The sequence below is a fragment of the Cervus elaphus genome, chromosome 7 (genome assembly GCF_910594005.1).
Source record: "Cervus elaphus chromosome 7, mCerEla1.1, whole genome shotgun sequence".
Taxonomy (NCBI): Eukaryota; Metazoa; Chordata; class Mammalia; order Artiodactyla; family Cervidae; genus Cervus; species Cervus elaphus.
Window position 1 is genome coordinate 24,613,310 of NC_057821.1, and position 25,000 is coordinate 24,638,309.

Sequence of the window (25,000 nt, forward strand, 5' to 3'; positions counted from 1 at the left end):
ATACAATATAAAATATAGCCACTAGACTAATTTGAAAATATAATGAACACTAATTTGTCAGTGTATAGGCACTTGATAAAATAGATAATAACATGAATATGGGGGAAATGAGGTGAATTAATAAACAAAACATCTAACTCTAATACAGCACTAATTATATACCAGGCATAAATGTATATGTGTGTGATATATATACTCTTAATTTCTTTAAAAATCTATGTGATAGATGTAGTTATCCCCATTTGAGGGGCTATCCCCACTATCCCCTGAGGCAGAGAAGGGTTAGGAGCGCACTAGGACTTGGACCTGGGCATATGGTGCAGATGCTGTACTGTTATCCCCCACGCAGGCTCAGTGGGGAGTATGCGTCCCATGGTAGAATAAAACAAACAGGTTTGCACTGAGATTCCCACAACTGGGGTACAGCCCTGTTCTAAGAGAAGAGACAACATATGTCTTTAGCTAGGTAGACCTCACTTCTTTTCTTTATTCTTCTTTTTTAAAGTTACTGCCCAAGGTAAACTATAAAGTTATTTCCCTCACTAAAAAGAGAGGGAATTGTGGTGTTTTAGTATTTAAAGCACAGAGATGTGACGTCGCTCAGTCGTGTCCGACTCTTCGCGACCCCATGGCCTGTAGCCTACCATGCTCCTCCATCCATGGGATTTTCCAGGCAAGAGTACTAGAGTGGGTTGCCATTTCCTTCTCCAGAGGATCTTCCCAACCCAGGGACTGAACCCAGGTATCCCACATTGTAGGCAGACACTTTACCGTCTGAGCTACCAGGGAAGTATAGTCCAGTCTTAATCCTCCACCTTCCCCACTCCCTTTTCATAGATGAGAAACCTGAACCCTTGCAAATCAATCTATTGCAAAACCAAGCTACTGTGAGGACAAATGAAGTCTGTGTGTCTTTCTGAATGGTCAAACAGGATTCCACTATATCTAGATTTCTCAGAGGATGCTGGTTAAAGAGACACTAGTTGATGGTATGGAAATATTCACAGAATGAGAAAACATTTACAAATTATTTATAGCATGATACCACTTTTCAATGTAGTTTGAAGCAACCCTTGCAAGAAGCACATAGCTAAAATGATCATGGAATCCGCTTCTGAGAACTTTGGCCCAAAGCACATCATGTCCACATGTAGAAGCTTAGTTTACAAACTGGAAAATAGTTCTAGAATCTCATTCAAGGCAATGTATCATTATTGTTTTACTTAGTGTGTTTTTTTCTGTCATCCTTGCACAGTTTTAATTCATAGTTTTAAATTGTACAAGATCTTTTTACCCGTGTGCATATTATTCAACAATTGAAAACTGCTGTTGCTGCTAAGTCACTTCAGTCATGTCTGACTCTGTGTGACCCCATAGACAGCAGCCCACCAGGCTCCCCCATCCCTGGGATTCTACAGGCAAGAACACCAGAGTGGGTTGCCATTTCCTTCTCCAATGCGTGAAAGTGAAAAGTGAAAGTGAAATCACTCAGTAGTGTCCGACTCCCAGCAACCCTGTGGACTGCAGCCCACCAGGCTCCTCCGTCCATGGGATTTTCCAGGCAAGAGTACTAATCAATAGCAAATACTTAAAATATCTGAGCATTCAAATGGAGAATTAAGCAATGGTTTTGTTCAAAACTGTTTTCCTATTTTTTCTTTTTGCTTATCATAATTCTGAGCATAACTTGTTGGGTATTACTGGTCAGAAGGAGGGGAATGACAGAAGAACCTGATTTAAAAGTAGGGATTGTTAATCCCTGGCCTGCTTTTCTGCCCTGTAACCATTCAACACTGTAGTGGTGTCCTTGACCCACACCTGTAGGTCCTACATCATCCAGGCTCTGGAATATGTTACAGAAAAGTGTAAGGGTTCTTAATACAATGTGGGGAACTGTACTAGATTCTGAAACAGAAAAAGGACCTTAGTGGAAAGTGGAATCTGGAATAATGTCTTAAGTTCAGTTAACACTAATGCAGTAAGGTTAATTTAATGGCTGTCACAAACGTACCAGAGTTATTGTAGATTTTCCTGTTAGGGAAAACAGAATGAAAAGTATACAGGAACTCTTCATACCATCTTTGCAACTTTTTTACAAACCTAAAGTGATTATAAAATTAAAAGCTTATCAACTTTCAGAATCAAGCTTGAATTTGAGTGTTACTTTGCGAGCTGGATGACTTTTCTTACTGTTCATTTATTTAACTCACTCACATTTATTGAGGACCTAATACACAGCAGTTATAATACCATACTGAGAAAACAGGGCTGAAAACCTCAGCCTTACCCTCAAGAAGTTCTAAAGCTCGTAATGGAGTTTTATGAATTAGCAGACAATTTTATTATAGACTCTGTTTCCTCACACATAAAACCGAGGATAAAATGTCACTCTCACAGGGATATTAGGATTCGATGAGATAAAATAGGCATGAAAACCAGCATAGTTCCTAGTCTATAAGAAACACTGGATTAAGCTTCTCTGTCCCTTTCCCAGGGTTGTTTTAGGAGCCCCAACCAGCAAGCCAGAGGCTCAGAACCAAGTCAGCATTGCAGGTGGTGAGGGTCCAGCTTTGGTGCTCAGCTGTAAGAACCAGCCTCCTGTCCTGCTCTCGCAATCAGGTTCTAGCCTGGCCTGCAAGTACCGTGTAAAGGGGCCCTGTCTTGCACTCCCTTCCTAATTCTCTGTCTTCACAAACTGCAGGGTAGATTTGTTTCTACATGACCACCACGATGACCAGGACTCAGCCTTTGTCTAGCCTTCCAGAGCAGGGTTACTCCACCTCAACATAACTGACATTTTGGTCCAGGACATGGAACAACAGACTGGTTCCAAATAGGAAAAGGAGTACGTCAAGGCTGTATATTGTCACCCTACTTATTTAACTTATATGCAGAGTACATCATGAGAAATGCTGGGCTGGAAGAAGCACAAGCTGGAATCAAGATTGCCAGGAGAAATATCAATAACCTCAGATATGCAGATGACACCACCCTTATGGCAGAAAGTGAAGAGGAACTAAAAAAGCCTCTTGATGAAAGTGAAAGAGGAGAGTAAAATAGTTGGCTTAAAGCTCAACATTCAGAAAACTAAGATCATGGTGTCTGGTCCTATCACCTCATGGGAAATAGATGGGGAGACAGTGGAAACAGTGTCAGACTTTATTTTTTAGGGCTCCAAAATCACTGCGGATGGTGACTGCAGCCATGAAAATAAAAGATGCTTACTCCTTGGAAGGAAAGTTATGACCAACCTAGACAGCATATTAAAAAGCAGAGACATTACATTGCCAACAAAGGTCCGTCTGGTCAAGGCTATGGTTTTTCCAGTGGTCATGTATGGATGTGACAGTTGGACTGTGAAGAAAGCTGAGCACCAAAAAATTGATGCTTTTGAACTGTGGTGTTGGAGAAGACTCTTGAGAGTCCCTTGGACTGCAAGGAGATCCAACCAGTCCAGCCTAAAGGAGATCAGTCCTGGGTGTTCATTGGAAGGACTGATGCTGAAGCTGAAACTCCAGTACTTTGGCCACCTCATGTGAAGAGTTGACTCATTGGAAAAGACCGTGATGCTGGGAGGGATTGGGGGCAGGAGGAGAAGGGGATGACAGAGGATGAGATGGCTGGATGGCGTCACCGACTCAATGGGATGAGTTTGAGTAAACTCCAGGAGTTGGTGATAGACAGGGAGGCCTGGCGTGCTGCGATTCATGGGGTCGCAAAGAGTCAGACACGACTGAGCAACTGAACTGAACTGAACTGAACTGATCCTTTCTTGAGGGAGACTGTCTCACACATTGTAGGCTGTTGAGCATCCACTATTAGATGTAGAAGCTCCACCAAAGTTGTGACAAGCAAAATGTCTCCAGATACCATTAAATGTCCTCTAGCCAAGAAGGGAGATCTAGATGACTTCTGTTAAAAACTGATGGAAGGGACTTCCCTGGCAGTCCAGTAGTTAAGACTCCATGCTTTCACTGCAGGAGTGGGAGGGGGAAAAAGGGTTCAATCCCTGGTCAGGGAACTAAGATCCTGCATACAAAGGAGCCTGGTGGGCTACAGTCCATGGGGTCACAAAGAGTCGGACATGACTGAGAGCAACTAACACTTTCACTTTATACCTCACTATGTGGCCAAAAAAGAAAGAAAGAAACTGATGGAGCTAGTGTTTATGGGGGGAGAGTTTGTTCTATGGACCAGAAATCCTGAACTTTCAACTTAAGGTCCAAGCACCATCCTTTACCATACTGGCCACCTGATGTGAAGAACTGACTCATTGGAAAAGACCCTGATGCTGGGAAAGATTGAAGGCAGGAGGAGAAGGGAACGACAGAGGATGAGATGGACATCACTGACTCGATGGACATGAGTTTGAGCAAGCTCTGGTAGTTGGTGATAGAGAGGGAAGTCTGGCATGCTGCAGTCTGTGGGGTCACAAAGAGTCGGACATGACTGAGAGACTGAACTGAACTGAAAACAGATGTGCCTACAAAAATTGTTCCATGCTCGATATATGTGGGAAGTGCTTAGATCCTTTACTCTAGGCCTTCTCAGAGCCTTTATTATATTCACATAGACAGTGACTTCCTAAGATGGAGCTTTATTTGACTAGGAAACAACACTGGAATCATTTTTAAGGAACCCAAGTTTCAGAAATAAGGTGCCAATAAAATTATTTCACAACATTCCAGTTCTGGTTTCCTCAGTGTGTATGCCCAGGAGTGGGATTGCTGGGTCATATGGCAGTTCTATTTCCAGTTTTTTAAGGAATCTCCACACTGAAAGAGACACATGTACCCTAATGTTCATCGCAGCACTGTTTATAATAATCAGGACATGGAAGCAACCTAGATGCCCATCAGCAGACGAATGGATAAGGAAGCTGTGGTACATATATACAATGGAATACTACTCAGCCATTAAAAATAATACATTTGAACCAGTTCTAATGAGATGGATGAAACTGGAGCCCATTATACAGAGTGAAGTAAGCCAGAAAGATAAACACCAATACAGTATACTAACGCATATATATGGAATTTAGAAAGATGGTAACGATAACCCTATATGCAAGACAGAAAAAGAGACACAGATGTACAGAACAGACTTTTGGACTCTATGGGAGAAGGCGAGGGTGGGATGATCTAAGAGAACAGCATCGAAACATGTATATTATCAAGTGTGAAACAAATCGCCAGTCCAGGTTGGATGCATGAGACAAGTGCTCAGGGCTGGTGCACTGGGATGACCCAGAGGGATGGGATGGGCAGGGAGGTGGGAGGGGGTTCAGGATGGGGAACACATGTAAATCCATGGCTGATTCATGTCAATTTATGGCAAAAAACCACTACAATATCGTAATTAGCCTCCAACTAATAAAAATAAATGAAAAAAAAAATTCCAGAAGAGCTAAAGATTGAAGGAAATGAGAGAAATTGAACTGATCCCTAAAGCAGTCTAGAATATGGAAATCTTCTTATTTAAATTTACACTATTAATTTATAGCATGAGATGAGGTCTGCCATCAGATAAAGCATGCTACTGGGAAAGAGTAATAGAAATTCAGGAAAGAGATAAAATTCAAGTGGTCATTAAATCATCTACAATTTCAAAGCAGAGGAAATTTCACATCTGCTGAAGGTGGTTTTTCTTTATATATATTTTTTTCTTTCTGAGGTAAAAATGTGCCGATGTACTGATAGCTAGAATATTATTTTAACATCACACTGATAATTAAGCACAGATTAGGACTGAAAATTCATAGCTTCTCAGAGCATAAACAAGCATCTATTCCAGACATTTTGTTTTATAGATGAAAATTCCCACTATTGGAATTTCGGAGGGTCCCATAGCATCCAATTCTTAGTGCTTAGTAACTTAAATTTTCATTTACCTGAGAATTCTTCCACGCTGGACTTCCTGAAGGACCCCACAAGCAGTCTCCCTCTGCATGATGTATCACCCTGGATTTGTATGTTTCGTGTCAAAAGACCAACTTCAGCAGCCAAACGAACGTGTCGGCCACCCTCCATGACGTGGGCACTTCCTGGGGCAACAGGAAGGAAAAACTTTAAAAAACCTATTTCGGAGATCGCCAGTTAGGGACTCAGCGAACCTGACAAATGAAAACACTCGTTTCCCCGCGGAAGTCCTCCCAACACTAAGGTTTGCCTTTCCTCGGGCGTTCTCCACAAATGTCAGCTGAGAAATGAAAAGCCGGTTCACTAGTCTCTCCTTGGGACCAGAGTAAGAGTATCTGAGCAAGAATTCATTTCTCCTCAGTCACGATGGGTACTGGGACAGGGATGTCAGGGCAGACCGGTCCAATTAGTGGGATCCCCAAACCCCTTCCTTTAACTTGTCAGTGTGAGATTACCGCGTTTAGTAGTGCACTGTTCCTGAACCTCTTTCTTCAGATTGAGGAATCCCAGATCCACTGAGGCAGCGATAGGACAAAAGTAGCAGCGGCAGCGCCCTCTCCTGGCAGGTCTGAAGCTCATCCCTCTCAGAAGGAGTTTCCCCAGTCTCGCTTGTTTGTTACAATCGCCCCCTCTCCCCCAGTATTTGTATTGCACATGTTTGCATATTACAGGTAGGGATTGACGACGAGTTTTCTTTTCCCTGCGACTGTTTAGAAATAAAATCATCCTTAAAGCTATGACTTAGAAAGCTTTAGATATGACCCTGCTGAAAACATGTATTTCCCTCTCAAATATCAGAGAATAAAAAGATAACCCCTTATCCCTTTATTTCCCTGTTATATTACTTATTAGCTATATTTCCTGGGTTAAATGCAGTTATTAGACTGGACCAGGAAACATGGTTATTTATTATTTATATGCAATGTATTTTAAGTGTATATAGTATATTAAAATATTCAGTACTTTTTTTTTTTAAAGAAAGAGGTGTTTGACTTTATTTATCTATAATTTGGGGCAGTAGCAGTAGTCAGTACAAAAAATGAACTTCATGTCAGAAGGGACACATTCCTAAGTATGGAAAAAGTAAGGAGTCATTATTTACAATAACTGCCACATTCTAAGTGGTTGTGTGATTCATTGTGCCAGGAAATGAACTGGAAATTCATCTCCCATGAGGTTTATTCTGGCTTAGCCATGAAAATGCCCGTTGACCTTGAACAAGTTTCTTATCCCTTCTGCTTGCTTCTAGGCTTGCCATTATAAATAAAAAGTTAAAAAAATACCCTCACATCAAAGTATTTTTTTTTTAAATTAGGCAATAAAATTAATGAAGGGATGGAGATAAAGCCTTCTAGGATGAGCCTAGGGCAGCAGTAAAGTATTATCCATCCCCTCTGAACGCCGGTTGGATCCAAGGTCCCCAGGCAGGTTGCTGAACACGTTTGTCTTGGCTCATTCACTTCCCTTAACTAACAAACCAAAGCCTTACCGATGTGTTGGTGTCTGAGCCGTTCATGGATCCTAATATGGTGGCCCCTGACTTCTTTCACCGTGAGGACCTCTGCTTCGTGAGGCTCATATGAAGAGGAGCTGAGGACAATCTTGTCATGGGGTCGCCAATCCACTGTGTCCTCTACTATAATTCTGTAACAGCATAAAGATCGTATCAAGTACACTGGCAGTTCAACTCAGATATGATTTACTCATTCTAGGGAGAAGAGGAAATCCGCTGCAAATGGCAATTCCCACCAGGGAGAGTAAAGTAGAAACGTCAAGACGGAGAAAAAAGACTTTTGCAAAACATTAATGCTAATGGAGTTCATCTTCTGGCTTACATGTATGCAATACAGGGATAGCCAAGGTATTCTGTGGCCATGAAACACCAGACGAAAGAACAAGAAAGGGTAAAATTTTGAGAGTTTAGTAATGCCCTCTCCGTATAGTTTCCTAAAATGGAAGTCTACTTCCTTGATTGGGAAACAGTTCGAATAATAAAGGTATTTCAGAAAGGATCTTTTCTCACATTTTCTGAAGTCTTCTAATACCATTTTCAGACAATTTCTCATCACACTTTTAAGGCTCATTCCTTCATGGTCAAGCAGATACACGGTGAATCCTAAAGGTTCCACTTAGTAGCTATGGGACCTTGAGAGGTCACGTAACTCTTCTGAGTTTCATATCTTCATTTGAAAAGTGACACTATTTGGAGTTTTCCTATCCTATCCCCCTGTTATTGCAGGGACAAAGGTATGCACTTCTTGAAGGTGCTATGTTCCAAGCATTGTGTTTTCATCACAATATGCAATGTGAGTTTTGCTAATTTTTGTTTTTTCTTAAATACCATTTAATAAGGTTTTTGTTCAGTCATTTGCTGCTGCCTATCTTTCCCTAGTAAATATGTCTGCTTTATCCTCCAGTTACAGTCATTACCAACTTCAACAGTATAAGTTTATATTAATTGCCTGGCTCTTTTGCTAATGTTCACACTTTAGCAAGTGTTGACAATAGTGTCTCTTCTATCAGTAAAGTTTCATCTAGGAAACGGGTCCATGTGAAAGCCTTTCAATCAAGAAACATATATTGTCTGAGCACCAGTACATGCCACACACCATAGTAGGTGCTAGAGACATAATGGTGAATGAAACAAATGACATTTACATTTAAAAATGACAATTTAGATTGTGGCTAGAAGACATTTTTTGGTTAATAAACATCCTTGACTAGTAGATTCTGACTAGCAGACACTAGTCTACTGTGTGAGTGGAGAATTCACAGATGATTCATGTAAAATATTAGCACCAAAAAAAAAAAGTTATAGGGGGTCATTTATGGGCCAATGCTGTAAATTTGTTATTAACCAAAGATTGTAATTAATTTAAATCTATGTGATGTGCCTGAGATTAAAGAGAAGAAGAGAGACTGACAAAGACAAAGCAAGACTACTGTCAGTTATGCAATTTTAACTAAAGAATTTAGACATGCTTTGTTCATTTGCTATGACATCCTAGAAAACTCACAGTTACAAAATAATAAAGCAGCCCTTAGCTTTTAAAGGCAAGGAAACCAAGATTCAGAAAGAATAAATAACAAAACTCAAGATTAGATAACTAAATGAAGTCAGAGGTTGAATTAAGCCTAAGTCTCCTGATCAAATTCAAGTTCTTTCCATTAAATGACATCCTCCTATCTATATGATTCTTAGCTCTTCACGTATAATAAAAGGCAAGACTCCTACATTTCATAATGACTATAGTATGATAACCCCCAAATGTATGAGATCTGTAACTCAAACAGTAGATTATTGTGTGTGTGCGTGCTCAGTCATGTCCAACTCTTTGCGACCTCATGGACTGTAGCCAGTCAGGCTCCTCTGTCCATGACATTATCGTGGCAAGAATACTGGAATGGGTTGCCATTTCCTTCTCCAGGGGATCTTCCCAATGCAGGGATCGAACTCCAGTTTCCTGCATCACCTGAGTTGGCAGGTGGGTTCTTTCCTGAGCCACCTGAGAAGCCCACATGCATTATTATATAGTCATTAAAAAGCACAATGTACCAGAACACTGAATTACAGGGTTCATTATGTACTGACTGAAAAAAAGGAGGATATAAAATAATATGCCTCATTTATTTTTAATAAAAGTAATGCATGCACAGAAAGCAGAAAATAGAAAAGATGTACACTAAAAATGTCAGCTTGCCAATAGAAGGTGAGTTTATTAGTCATTTTCACTTAAATCTAAATTTTCTAACTTACTAGGTAGTATACTGAAGAAAAATTTACTTCTTAAAAAGAAAATCAGGTGATGGATATAAAGTCACACCAAAGCCAATTAGGAGTATAACTGAAATCAATCCTTTCCTTCAAGGCTAGTATTATTGGGATAATCTTTTTATTTTTGTTTATATTGTTGAATAGAGCTTTTCAGACATAGGTCATGACAATGTTCAGGAAAATACCTTGTGAAAAATGAGAATTAAATCTCATTCCCTAGGGAGCATGGGAGATTTACAGGGCTGTAAATTCTTCTGTGTGATACTTTAAGGATAGATACATGCCATTATACATTTGTTGAAGCCCACAGAGCAATGCAAAGTATGAACCATAATGTAAACTAAGAAATAATTAGAGCCTTATCCCTCAACTCCCTTATATAAGTCCTCTGCTCCAACCTGATGAACCTGCTCACTCTGCCAAGAAATAGATAATGTGCTTCTCACCTATCAATTAAAATATCATCTCTTGTATTCTGCTCTTCAGTCTTAAAAACTTCCTGAAGCTCCTTTGCCTTCAAGAAGTCATCCCATGGGGATCTTCTCTACTGAACACCCAGTCGCATTTCTGTTCATCATTTTGACAAAACAGACACCGCTGCTTTGTAAATGATTTTGTACTGTCTTCTGTGGCTACTGAACTTTGACACTGTTGTGTGTGTACTAAGTCACTTCAGTCATGTCCAACTCTTTGCGACCCTATGGACTGTAGCCCGCCAGGCTCCTCTGTCCATGGGAATTCTGCAGGTAAGAATACTAGAGTGGGTTGCCATTTCCTACTCGAGGAGATCTTCCCAACCCAGTGATGGAACCCGCGTCACTTATGTCTCCTGCATTGGCAGGTAGGTACTTTACCACTAATGCCACTTGTTAGTTAATATTTAATGAAAATAAGACTATGCAGCTATGTAAACCCCAGAGCTCCTCACAATTTTCTAGGCAAAGAGAAAAGGAATTATTGAAATTATTATTCCAAACTTTACAATAAAAATATAAATGAACTTAACTTTTGTCATGATGGCTTCCAAAACCATACAGATCTATGAACAATTCTCTCTCTTGTTTACTACTGAAACCTTGAGATTCTGTATCTCTTAAGAAAATATACAAATGGCAAGGAGGCATGGCTCCTTTTCTGTCTACACAGCAATAGTGGTAAATTCAGGGAAAACTTTGGTTCCAGTATTAATAGTCTAGAAAGCTCTGCTAGTCAAGTATCAATATTCCTTAAATTCCTTAAATACAAAGATTCACTCTTCCTACTTGAAGGAAGACCCACCAACCATTTCAGGAAATCCTAGCTTAAGGATTTGAATCCCAGCTCTATTTCATGTGTCTGATTAATACTAATAAGAATCTTATAGCTACAGGGGAGAGGGGAGATCTGCTCATTTTTCTGAGCAAAACACACCAAAAATAATAAATAAACAAAAAAATTAAAAGAGTTGTTTGCAACATAATTGGCTCTAAATGGAAACCATATGAGATGAGAGAAGAAACTGAATAACCACTGCAAAAGTCTCCTGAAAGATAACTTTTGAAAAGTATAAACAAAATATCAGCAGCTTCCTTTATTTTTGCATTAAATTTTACCTAGTTTAGAGAAAAATGTAATACTTTTGGTCAAAAGGACATAATTACAAAGAATGAAACAAATATACTTACAAATTTAATTTAAAAGTTTTTGCCACCATGTAGAAAGCATTCATATAGAAATATCTATGACTTAAATGAATTTAACTAAACTTTAGGGAGATCTTAATGACAACAGATGCACTTGACCATAGGCTCAGAGTGTTGGATGTCAAAATGTTCTTCCCTGAGGAATTAGAGTGGCCATAGAATTCTGATCCTTAGTAATACTGAGGCGTTTTTGTTTGTTTGTTTTTTTAGCTCCTGTTTAAACTTTCTTTTGTCAATTGCCATTGGAATTGCCGAGGACCCTCAGACTCCAATGAACTATGTGAGGTGTTTAAAGAAACTGAATCCTGTAATGATATTGATGATGACGGTGACAATATGAATGGTCTTTGGCGTCAACTATTTGTCTGCCACCCCATGCCACGCTTAGTTGTGTCCAACTCTTTGGGGCCCTTTGGACTGTAGCCCACCAGGGTCCTCTGTCCATGGGATTTTTTTAGGCAAGAATACTGGAGTGGGTTGCCATTTTCCTCCTCCAGTTGATCTTCCCAATCCAGGGATTGAGCCCACGTCTCCTGTGTCTTCTGCATTGCAGGTGGATTTTTTACCCCCTGAGCCATTGGGAATGCCCTCAACTGTTTGTCTACCTGATCTATTTTCTCCTTTGTTCCAGGAAATACATCACATCTCTTCTGAGACCTGATCTCCTCATTCACCACACTAAGTGGTCCTAGTGAGAGCTGCAAACCTTTTGCCAAAGTGTGGGCAAGGGGTCCAACCTGCCTTCATTAGTTAAAATCCTTTCCCTTTTCCAGCTTTATGAGGTATAGTCGAAAAATAAAGTTGTAGGGCTTCCCTTGTGGCTCAGCTGGTAAAGAATTCATCTGCAATGTGGGAGACTTGGGTTTGATCCCTGGGTTGGGAAGATCCCCTCGAGAAGGGAATGGCTACCCACTCCAATATTGTGGCCTGGAGAATTCCATGGACTGTATAGTCCATAGGGTCACAAAGAGTCAGACACAACTGAGCAACTTTCACTCACTCACTCAAGATATTTAAAACATAATATGCTGATTTGATATGATATACATACACATTATGAAAAAAATCCCCCACTGAGCTAATTAATATGTCAGTCACCTCACACATTCACCCTTTTTTTGTTACTGTTTAGTGAGAACACTCGAGTTCTACTCTCTTAGCAAGTTATACAATACAGTGCTAGCAACTGTAGTCTCCTAGACTTTTGAATTGCAACTAAGGAGAAAGAGAAATTTCCTCTCTAGTGGTAAAGCTGGGAAAAGCCAATGGCTTCAGGATTCCGTTGCACCCTACAGAATGTGGAAATCTCTTCAGCAGGAACAAGTGAGACTGAAATAGAGAAACAGGAGAGGTGGAGGGAGGATCCGATGCAATTTCCCAAATGGATTAAGAAGGGTTGCTTTTATTTTTACTTTCCATTGAAAGAATCCTGGTTACTGTAATAACTACCATGATGCGAGGCTGACTTGGTGCTAGAAACTGGCCTAAGTGCTTTACACACATTGATTCACTTAATCCTTATAACTACTCTATTAACCAAGTATGATTTTTTTCCTATTTGAGAAAAAGAAACTGAGACTCAGAGAAAGTACTTTACTTGAAATTACACTTTTAGTTAATTGCATAATTAAAAGAATTTTAATCTGCTGTCCTCAATGTTCAAGCTCATTTTCATTGTAAGAATCTATGTCCCTCCTCCCTTCCTAACTCATATGTCTTTTCCAAGCATGGAGACAGTAGCCAGTTTGAGATTAGGACCCACTAGCTCATTGGACCAGAAGGAACCATCTTCTTTTGGATATTACAATGTGATCCTGAACTCCTGCTAATAAATGAATAAGGCCACCATCTCTATGTTCTAATATTTGAACTAAGTTGTTATAGTATAATCATGAGGTTTGATTAATGAGCACAAAAATAATTATAGTAATTTTTTAATTTAAATTCAAGATTCTAATTTATTAGACAAGATGCCATTGAGTCAACAGGCTCCATAAATTCTGATTTCCAGAAAAGATACATCAATCCAGTGTAGCACACACTTATTAGAACTCTTTTTTAATTTCTGTTGTGTGCTGGATGCTAAATAATACACCAAATCAATTAAAAAAAAAACCCAGTATTTTCCTCTCCTGTAGAACACTACTATAGGAACAGGACATACATACCTGAAGCAGCTTAGTATCGATCACTAAGAAGCATATTTTTATTAAAATTATAAGTCATAAAATCACATGGTGTATTGATTCAAATGGTAGAAAATCAGCGTGTGCTGGAGGGGAGACTGAATGTCCTGTGGGAGGTGTGATAGAATCTTTAAAGACCAGTAGGAAGTGTAAAGGTAAAGAAGACATATAAGGGTATTTCTGACCCTCTAATTGCATTTATCAAATATTCAGAAAGCCAGTACAGAAGCTGTTATAGAAAGCCACATAGAAGTGCCAAAGTGAGAGTGTAGCAGGAGACACAATAAATATTCCAAACAAAGTGTATCCATAGAGCAGCCACTGTGGTAAATAATGTAGAAGTTCCCTTAAAAACTAAAAGTAGAGTTACCCTATGATCCAGCAATCCCACCCCTTGCCATAGATCTGGAAAAGACAAAAGCTCTAATTTGAAAAGATGCATGCACCCCAATGTTCACAGCAGTGCTATTTATAACAGTAAAGACATAGAAACAACCCAAGTGCCAAATAACAGATGAAAAGACAAAGAAGACATGGTGTACTCACACAATGGAATATTAGTCAGCTATTTAAAAGAAAGAATGAAATAGTGCCATTTGCAGCAACACGCGTTGACCTACAAATTGTCATACTAAGTGAAATAAGTCAGACAGGGAAAGATAATATTATATGGTATCACTTGTATGTGTAACCCAAAATAATACAAATGAACTTATTTACAAAAGAGAAACAGACAGACATAGGAAATACACTTATGGGTACCAAAGGGGATGGAGGTGTGGGATAAATTGCCAACATGGGATTAACAGATGCACACTACCATATGTAAAATAAACAACAAGGGTTTACTATATAGGACAGGGAACTACATTCAATATCTTATAATAAACTATAAAGAAAAGGAACAGAAAAAGAAACATATCCATAGAATGCTATCACTGATTGGATATGGGAGATAAGAGAATAGATACCATCAAGGATGACCTTAGAATTAAAAGCCGAGGTCCTCAGGAAAGGTTGAGATGAGAAATGATTTGTTCTTCAGGTCAGAGTCATTTCCTTATAAGTAATAGAATAAATGAATAGACTACTTAAGAAACAGAAAAATAACAGGACAAAGGAATTGGCCAGTGCTTTCCACACTTTCTTTAAAAACTAAATGAGATAAGAAATTGAAAAAAAAAAAAAAAAGAACCTTTGAGGAAGTTTCCCCATAAGCCTACTCTGTTCCCTGTTGTCCTCTTCTAGATAAATTATACCACTCTTCACCCTCTTGCTCAAGTCAGATTTCTGCAGTGATCTTTGAACTCTTTCCTTTTGCCCAGGCCATCAGCAAATTATGTTGGCTCTTCTTCAACATGTATTTAACCACTTCTTTCCTTCATTCCATCCCACTCTAAACCATCAGCATTGTCACCTAAAAGACTGCAATGTTACTGCGATGTTTTAACAGTTAATCTCTCTGCTTCCACCTTTGTCCTCCTAACAGTCAATTATTCACACAAGGTAAATGAGATTCAAATATAAATTGGACCCTGACCATTTAAAATCTTCCAGTGACCAAGATACAATTTAAAACCTTTATCCTAGGATTGATAAAATAACCATGAAGTGTCAAAGAGTACAAACATCAACGTAATCATGAAACATCAAAGAAATCTTGGTGAAGTTCGTAAGAGTCCAGGGAAAATCTGTCCCCATAACAGTATATTAGAAAGACATATTAAATTGGTTTTTAATAGCAGGAAGATTGTAGATCAATGTTTAAAGAAACAGGTTGATTGAGGTCTGTAGTACAGTTAATACTGTACTAATATCAACTTGTTGAATTTTATAGTCTGTGATTATGTAAGCTATCATCAAGGAAAGCTGAATCAAGGGTACTTGGGAATTCTACTATTTTTGCAACTTCTTGTGAGTCTTAAATTATTTCACATATTTTTAAAAGGTTAAAAAAAGAAATCCATAAAATGAATGCACAATGTTAACCATATATCATTATATATAAATCTATTAAAGTACTCCTCTGATACTGATACTCAATAATTTTGCTTTTAATATGATTGTTTTTAACATTTGTAGTATGTAGAACACAAACAATGGAATCAGACAAGCTACGGTAAAAATCCAACCTTTCTGACCTTGGAAATTGTACTTACCTTCTTCAGCCTCAGTTTTTATACCTAGAAAGTGCAGACAGTAACATCTAATTTGTAGCACTGATAGATTTAAGTTAGATAATGTATGGTAACAATGCTTGGTAGATGTCTGACACAGAGTGAGCCTAGATGATAAGAAGTCAGTAAGTGGCAGCTAGTTAATTACTATCGATAGTTTTAATTAATAAAATTGAGTTTCTTTCAGAATAGCCTGTAACTTGATTGTGAATGAGGTTTTTAACACATTCTTATAAGAAAAATCCATTCATATGGCTCCTGCCAAATTCCAACTTGCTAACCTGATAACAATTAAAGATTCTTATTGATTCCTGTTAGAAATGCCTCCCTGACAAATTCTTTTGGGCCTCAGAAAAGCACTTCAAACTCAATATGACCAAATCTGAACTCATCTTTTCCAACAAATTTAGTCCTCCACTAGTGAATGGTGCTGCCATCCATTTACACAAACCAGAACCAAGAAAGCACCTCACGCCCAATTCATCCTGAGATGGAGAGGATCCTATGGTCCTTGCTCATCCCCTCCCACCATATTCTCTGCCTGCCTTTTGCCTGGGAAAACTGTAGTCAAAGAATAAGATTAATCAGAGAATTTAAAAATGCAGAAACAAAGGAAAACAATCAAAGGAGACTAAATAATAATAATATAATCATGAATCATAGTCAAGGACCTTTCTTTGCTCTTTCTCAAGGGCTTATAGATAATATTCTAAGCCATATCCTGTGAACTGTCTTATAGATACTAAAACATCAGGTGGAAGAAGTTAACTACATGATGACCAGACTGTACCCAGGACATGAGCTGCCACAATTCCAAGAACTGGCCTCAAAGAAATGGGAACAAATGGAACTGAGTTTAACTGTAACTATAAAAACTAACAGGACATGGAACAACAGACTGGTTCCAAACTGGGAAAGGAGTACGTCAAGGCTGTATACTGTCACCCTGCTTATTTAACTTATATGCAGAGTACATCACGCGAAATGCTGGGCTGGATGGAGCACAAGCTGGAATCAAGATTGCCAGGAGAAATATCAATAACCTCAGACCCGCAGATGACACCACCCTTATGGCAGAAAGCGAAGAAGAACTAAAGAGCCTCTTGATGAAAGTGAAAGAGGAGAGTGAAAAAGTTGGCTTAAAACTCAACATTCAAAAAACTAAGATCATGACCTCTGGTCCTAATTACATCATGGCAAATAGATGGGAAAACAATGGAAACAGTGACAGACTATTTTCTTGAGTCCAAAATCACTGCAGATGATGATGCAAGCCATGAAATTAAAAAACGCTTGTTCCTTTAAAGAAAAGCTGACAAAACTAGACAGCATATTAAAAAAAACAGACACATTACTTTGCCAACAAAGTTCTATATAGTCAAAGCTATAGTTTTTCCAGTAGTCAGGTATGGATGTGAGAGTTGGACTATAAAGAAAGCTGAGCACCGAAGAACTGATGCTTTTGAATTGTGCTTTTGAAGACTCTTGAGAGTCCCTTGGACTGTAAGGATATCAAGCCAGTCAATCCTAAAGGAAATCAACCCTGAATATTCATTGGAAGGACTGATGCTGAAGCTGAAACTCCAATACTCGGGCCACCTGATGTGAAGAGCTGACTCATTGAAAAAGACCCTGATGCTGGGAAATATTGAAGGCAGAAGGAGAATGGGACGACAGAGGATGAGATGGTTGGATGGCATCACTGACTCAATGGACATGAGTTTGAGCAAGCTCTGGGAGTTGGTGATGGACAGGGAAGCCTGGCATGCTGCAGTCCATGGGGTCTGAAAGAGTTGTACATGACTGAGCAAATGAACTGAACTGAACTTAAAACAACCAAGATGATGCTGGTCAGATCATTGATGATCAATTTGCAAATGACTGTTAGAGACTACTATGCTGTTTCTGCATGCAACTCCCCCTCCCCTCCACACACACTCTGTCTATAAAAGCTTTCACCACCCCTTGTAAGGGAGGAAGAGTCAACCTTTAGACTGATGTCCATCACCCTCCCCACACCCTGTTGCTGGCATCTGAAGTAAAGGAGACTTTGCTTTCGACCAGCCTGGCCTGTTTATTGGCTTTTGAGCAGCAAGCAGCCAGACCCCACACTCTTTTGGTAACAATCCTAGAGATTTTTTCTCCTGTCTATACACCTGTGCACTTCTCTCCACTGCTACTCCACCTCCTGACTACAAGTTACACTGTCTCTCACTTGCACCTCCTAAGTAGTATCCCTAGATCCTAGATCGGTTTTTGGCCCCTCCTGTTGTCTATGTTGTACCTAGGATGATTTTTTTAGACATAAAAATGTGAGTATGGGTGCTACCTCCCACCCATACAATCTCCTTCAAAGCCTAAAATAGTTGCACAATGCTATTAGGAGGCTAAACACTGAAATTCTTGATAACATCTGTGAATATAGCCCTGCCTCATAACTAACCCCTGAAGCCCTGTCATCATGGGTTGGTCTGTTCTCTCCTCATCAGCCATCCTGGCATTCAGATCCCTCATGTTCTCCATTCTTCTTCCCAGCACAGACTCACCTCTTGGGTCTCTTTGCCTCCATCACCTGCACTGACTCCCCTCTATCAACTTCTAAAAAATTAGACTGGCCTCAATCTCATGTCCAGGCTCTGATTTTCTCCTCTCCCTGTTGATATACTTCTAGGTCAGTGACACCATCTACTTCATCAACAGGATGACTCACTGTCATGGTCTCACTGAGCCCTATGTTCTGTTTTAAACTGCCTTCCTCACATCTCTACTTGGTGTCTCCAACTTAGCACATCCCTGCCAACGTCCACCCTGATAAGTCTGTTCCTCTCCCAGTCTCCCATCTCGGTGCCTTCTTCCACCACCCACCAAGTTGATCAATCAAAAAACCAGAAGGACTCCCCCTACTTCAATATTCAATTCATCGGCAATCAGACAGCATCATTTCTTCTCTCCATCTCCACTGCCTCCTCCCTAGTCCCAACCACCATGTTTTTGACCTCAGCTGACCTCCAGATACCCCAGCTTCTGTTCTTGTCTTCAACTTCATAGCAGTCAGTTACTGTTGTTTAGTTGATAAGTAGTGCCTGACTTTTTTGTGACCCTGTGGACTGTAGACCACCAGGCTCCTCTGTCCATGGGATTATCCTGGCAAGAATACTGGAGTGGATTGCCATTTCCTTCTTCAGGGGATCTTTCTGACCCAGGGATAGAACCCAGTGTCTCCTGCATTGCAGGCAGATTCTTTACTGCTGAGCCACCAGGAAAGTCCAAGCAGTTTTCAAAACCTAAATCAGATTCCATCAATTCCTCTGCATAAAACTCTCTGTAACTTTCCCTTTGACCTCTCACATGTAAACAAGGTACTATATGACTCAGTATCTGTCATTTCCCTTCTCTAGAAAGATCTTCCCTGTCCACTTAATATAAAAGGATACACCTCATATCCCCCCAGCTATCTTGAATCATACCAACCAGTTTATTTCCTTACTAGCACATTTTATAATCTACAACTATGTAACTATGTCCCTTATATTTTTCTATTTGCTTGTTTATTGTCTGTCTCCATCAATAAGATGTAGACTCCCAGATGACAGCCATTTCTTCAAATTTGCCTCTAAATCTGCAGTGGTTATAGCCACACCTGGCACATGCGCTATTTACTGAATGACTAAGTGCTGTTTGCTCTGGCTACTGTGCTCTTCACACACACCCTGCCCCCACTTTGCTTAGTGAATGCCCACTCATCTTTTAGTTCCCACCTTTGAAACCACTCTTCTCTAACCTCAATCATTTCCTCAAGTTCTCATGTTTTCAGAATTCTATACCACCTTCCTTCATAGCCTCTATCACAGATGTGATTTTACATTAATTTTTATTTGTTTGATTAATGTCTGAGGGCAGATAACATGTCAATTTTCACTGGTAATTGTATATTCAGGCCAACATTCAGTGTCTGACATGTGGTAAGAATTCACAGAAATTGTGCTGAAATATATAACAATATTAACATAACTACAAAAATAACAATTTTCTATTAAGATATTCTGTACTTAAAGAAAAACACACCAATGCAGCAGCTATCTATCAACTCATCAACAGTTTCCTTGCTGTGCTATATGTCTTTCAGACATTTATTTACATATATGCATATATAAATATTATTTTTAGTTACAAAAGTAGGCTAATATGTAATATTTCTCCCCCATCCCCACTGCTTATATCTCTTCCCCTTTGTCACCTGGAATTCATTCTTTTTCATTTTTGCCAATTTGAAATTTTAGAACAGTATTTAATTTTTGTTTGATTAATATTTATTTCAGTTCTAGTACAGAACATTTTTCCATATGTTTGTTAGTCAAACACATGTCTTCTTTTGTGATTCATGCAATTCATTCAACTCTTTAGCAATTAATCTTAGGGTATTCATATTGTTTTCTTTTTATTCTTTTTTTTTTTTCTTTTTTCTTTTTTCTTTTTATTCTTAAGAGTGCTTTACATACAAAAATATCAACCCTCCATACGTACTATTGTATATTGCAATTATTTTCTCATTTGTCAATTGCCATTTTATTTTGTAACTGACATGCAGAAATACTGATCTTTCTAATCTTGTCAAATCTATTATTTCTTGCTGTTATGTTTGTTGTAATTCTTGTTATGATCCCACAAGTGTTTCCTAGTTCAAAATCACATAATATTTACTTACATGTTCTTCAGATAATTTTATGGTTTTGCTTTATAACATTTAGTCATTTTAAATTCATCTATAATTTACAGTACACTTGCTCCTTGGAAGGAAAGCTATGACAAACCTAGACAGCGTATTAAAAAGCAGAGACATTACTTTGCCAACAAAGTTCTGTATAGTCAAAATCTATGGTTTTTCCAGTAGTCATGTATGGATGTGAGAGTTGGACCATAAAGAAAGCTGAGCACCGAAGAACTGATGCTTTTGAACTGTGTGTTCCTTGGATTGCAAGGAGATCCAACCAGCAAATCCTAAAGGAAACCTGTCCAGAATGATGCTAATGCTGTAACTCCAATACTCTAGCCACCTGATGTGAAGAACTGACTCACTGGAAAAGACCCTGATGCTGGGAAATATTGAAGGCAGGAGGAGAAGGGGACGACAGAGAATGAGATGGTTGAATGGCATCACCGCCTCGATGGACATGAGTTTGAGCAAGCTCTGGGACTTGATAATGGACAAGAAGCCTGGCATGCTGCAGTCCATGGGGTCACAAAGAGTTGGACATGACTGAGCAACTGAACTGAACTGAACTGATAACTTACAGTGAAGGATAAAGTGAGAATCTAATTTTATATTTTTCCAAAGCATTGACCAATTATTCCAGCACAAATTTTCAACTAAATGGGAAGCCCTTAAAATTGAAATGCTAATTTATTCCAATTCTAAATAATGATACATACCTGGGTCTATTGCTATGTAGTTTCTCCTGTTCTGGTGCCAATAACAATAATTATTCACATTAAAGATATTTATATATATATATATGAAAGACCCCTTCACCAAGGGATCTTCCCAACCCAGGGATCAAACCAAGGTCTCCCACATTGCAGGCAGATTTTCTACCAGTTGAGCCACCAGGGAAGCTCAAAAATACTAGAGTGGGTAGCCTGGTCCTCCAGAGGGTCTTCCCGACTCAGGAATCAAAGCAGGGTCTCCTGCATTGTAGGAGGATTTTTTACCAGATGAGCTACCAGTGAAGCAATACACATATATATATATATGTATTTATATATATATATTTAAGCAATTGATAATATTTGACTATCTTCAAGTATTTATTGCACCAAAAGACATAGATTTAATGAGTCAGATTCAAAACACATTTATTTGGTTTGTGATTAAATTTGCATTAAATTGACATGTTTTAAAGCATTGAGTTTTGCCATTTATATTATGCATCATCATTTATTCTAATCTCCTTTATGCCTTTGACTAGTGTTTTATAGATCTGCTTTTATGGCTCCTGTAATTTCACTTGTTTATATATAGATATTTTAAACTGAAATTTTAAATAACACTGTACACTGTAATTTAAAACTTTATTGCTCACATATTATAAGCCTATTGATTTGTGCTTTTACTGAATGCTTTTTTTTTTTGGATGATTCTCTACTTTTCTAGAACAAAAGTGTATATAATCTGCAAAAAAAAATGATAATTTGAATTCTTCTTGGTAGTTACAGCTGATTTTTTTAGTTAGAGTATTTTTCTTGATTCAATATACTGTTTAAAAATTTGATAACTATTTTTAATGAGAGCTGTAATATACAGTGATTTTTAATGTCAGTTTTTCAATAGAAAAGAAAATTGCTTGTCTAAGTGAAAGTGAAGTCTCTCAGTCGTATCCGACTCTGCGACCCCGTGGAGTGTAGCCTACCAGGCTCCTCTGTCCATGGGATTCTTCAGGCAAGAATACTGGAGTGGGTTGCCATTTCCAAGAGAGATTTTTAATTATTTATTTTGTATTATTACTTAAAGCAGTGCTTCTCAACTAATGACTAAACCACCCCATTAAAAAAATATCGTTATAGTCTTAATTTATCATTTATTCCAAAAATGCAAGCTGAATCTTACTAAATGCATTTCTGTTTTATACCAAACTGAACAAATTCTTAGTCTTTATATTTTTTTATTTAGGTAAATTATATTGATTCATTTCAAACCATCCTGCTTTGCTTGAATAAATCACTCATTTTCCAATAAATTACTGGATTTCATTTGTTGCTATTTTATTTAGGATACAACTTGGATGTTGCCTGTTTCTCATTTTGAGTTATCTTTAGCAGCTGTTTTAAAAATTATTTTATGCATGTTTGCTAAAACAAATTGGCAATCTTCACATATTTTTTTTATGCTATGGAATAGATTATACAACACAATAAGTGATGACAAATGAATGAGTAGAAGAATATGCCATAAATTTATCTGAGCACTATATAGAAAACCCTAAAGACTCTACCAGAAAATTACTAGAGCTAATCAATGAATATAGTAAAGTTGCAGGATATAAAATTAACACACAGAAATCCCTTGCATTCCTATATACTAACAATGAAAAAACAGAAAGAGAAATTAAGGAAACAATACCATTCACCATTGCAACAAAAAGAATAAAATACTTAGGAGTATATCTACCTAAAGAAACAAAGGACCTATACATAGAAAACTATAAAACACTGATGAAAGAAATCAAAGAGGACACAAACAGATGGAGAAACATACCGTGTTCATGGATTGGAAGAATCAATATTGTCAAAATGGCTATTCTACCCAAAGCAGTCTATAGATTCAATGCAATCCCTATCAAGCTACCAACGGTATTTTTCACAGAACTAGACCAAAGAATTTCACAATTTGTATGGAAATACAAAAAACCTCGAATAGCCAAAATAATCTTGAGAAAGAAGAATGGAACTGGAGGAATCAACCTGCCTGACTTCAGACTCTACTACAAAGCCACAGTCATCAAGACAGTATGGTACTGGCACAAAGACAGAAATATAGATCAATGGAACAGAATAGAAAGCCCAGAGATAAATCCACGAACCTATGGACACCTTATCTTTGACAAAGGAAGCAAGGATATACAATGGAAAAAAGACAACCTCTTTAACAAGTGGTGCTGGGAAAACTGGTCAACCACTTGTAAAAGAATGAAACTAGAACACTTTCTAACACCATACACAAAAATAAACTCAAAATGGATTAAAGATCTAAATGTCAGACCAGAAACTATAAAACTCCTAGAGGAGAACATAGGCAAAACACTCTCCGACATAAATCACAGCAAGATCCTCTATGACCCACCTCCCAGAATATTGGAAATAAAAGCAAAAATAAACAAATGGGACCTAATGAAACTTAAAAGCTTTTGCACTACAAAGGAAACTATAAGTAAGGTCAAAAGACAGCCCTCAGATTGGGAGAAAATAATAGCAAATGAAGCAACAGACAAAGGATTAACCTCAAAAATATACAAGCAACTCCTGCAGCTCAATTCCAGAAAAATAAATGACCCAATCAAAAAATGGGCCAAAGAACTAAACAGACATTTCTCCAAAGAAGACATACAGATGGCTAACAAACACATGAAAAGATGCTCAACATCACTCATTATTAGAGAAATGCAAATCAAAACCACAATGAGGTACCATTACACGCCAGTCAGGATGGCTGCTATCCAAAAGTCTACAAGCAATAAATGCTGGAGAGGGTGTGGAGAAAAGGGAACCCTCTTACACTGTTGGTGGGAATGCAAACTAGTACAGCCGCTATGGAAAACAGTGTGGAGATTTCTTAAAAAACTGGAAATAAAACTGCCATATGACCCAGCAATCCCACTTCTGGGCATACACACTGAGGAAACCAGATCTGAAAGAGACACGTGCACCCCAATGTTCATCGCAGCACTGTTTATAATAGCCAGGACATGGAAGCAACCTAGATGCCCATCAGCAGATGAATGGATAAGGAAGCTGTGGTACATATACACCATGGAATATTACTCAGCCATTAAAAAGAATTCATTTGAACCAGTCCTAATGAGATGGATGAAGCTGGAGCCCATTATACAGAGTGAAGTAAGCCAGAAAGATAAAGAACATTACAGCATACTAACACATATATATGGAATTTAGAAAGGTGATAACGATAACCCTATATGCAAAACAGAAAAAGAGACACAGAAATACAGAACAGACTTTTGAACTCTGTGGGAGAAGGTGAGGGTGGGATATTTCAAAAGAACAGCATGTATACTATCTATGGTGAAACAGATCACCAGCCCAGGTGGGATGCATGAGACAAGTGCTCCGGCCTGGTGCACTGGGAAGACCCAGAGGAATCGGGTGGAGAGGGAGGTGGGAGGGGGGATTGGGATTGGGAATACATGTAAATCCATGGCTGATTCATATCAATGTATGACAAAACCCACTGGAAAAAAAAATAATAATAATAAAAAAAAAATTTATCTGAGCAAAATGTATTCTTGGAAATAAATATTTGATAACTTTATGATTTTTGCTGTTATTGTTTCTCTCAATTTTTAGTCTTCTTTAGCCAATTATGATCATTTATGTTTCTACATATAGTTTATTTTTTATTAATTTCAGAATGATACTCTATAGATATACATATTTTAGATTATAATTTTACTCTCTTCAATATCTGTTATATCTGAATCCCCATTTCTGAATTATATTTTGTTTTGTGTGCTTAGTTATTGAAGAGTAT

At 38.3% G+C, this 25,000-nt stretch overlaps 1 protein-coding gene across 7 annotated transcripts in view; it reads right to left on the reverse strand.

Annotated features, from left to right (window-relative positions):
* PKHD1 (PKHD1 ciliary IPT domain containing fibrocystin/polyductin) overlaps positions 1–25,000 on the reverse strand; it is a 431,302-nt gene that overhangs the window by 113,926 nt on the left and 292,376 nt on the right. For all 7 annotated transcript variants that reach the window (XM_043907708.1, XM_043907713.1, XM_043907712.1 and 4 more), the window contains 2 exons: positions 7,408–7,562; positions 5,891–6,043 (listed from right to left, as the gene is read on the reverse strand). In XM_043907708.1, the coding sequence (XP_043763643.1) occupies positions 5,891–6,043; positions 7,408–7,562 (308 nt within the window). The remainder of the gene's footprint in view (positions 1–5,890; positions 6,044–7,407; positions 7,563–25,000) is intronic.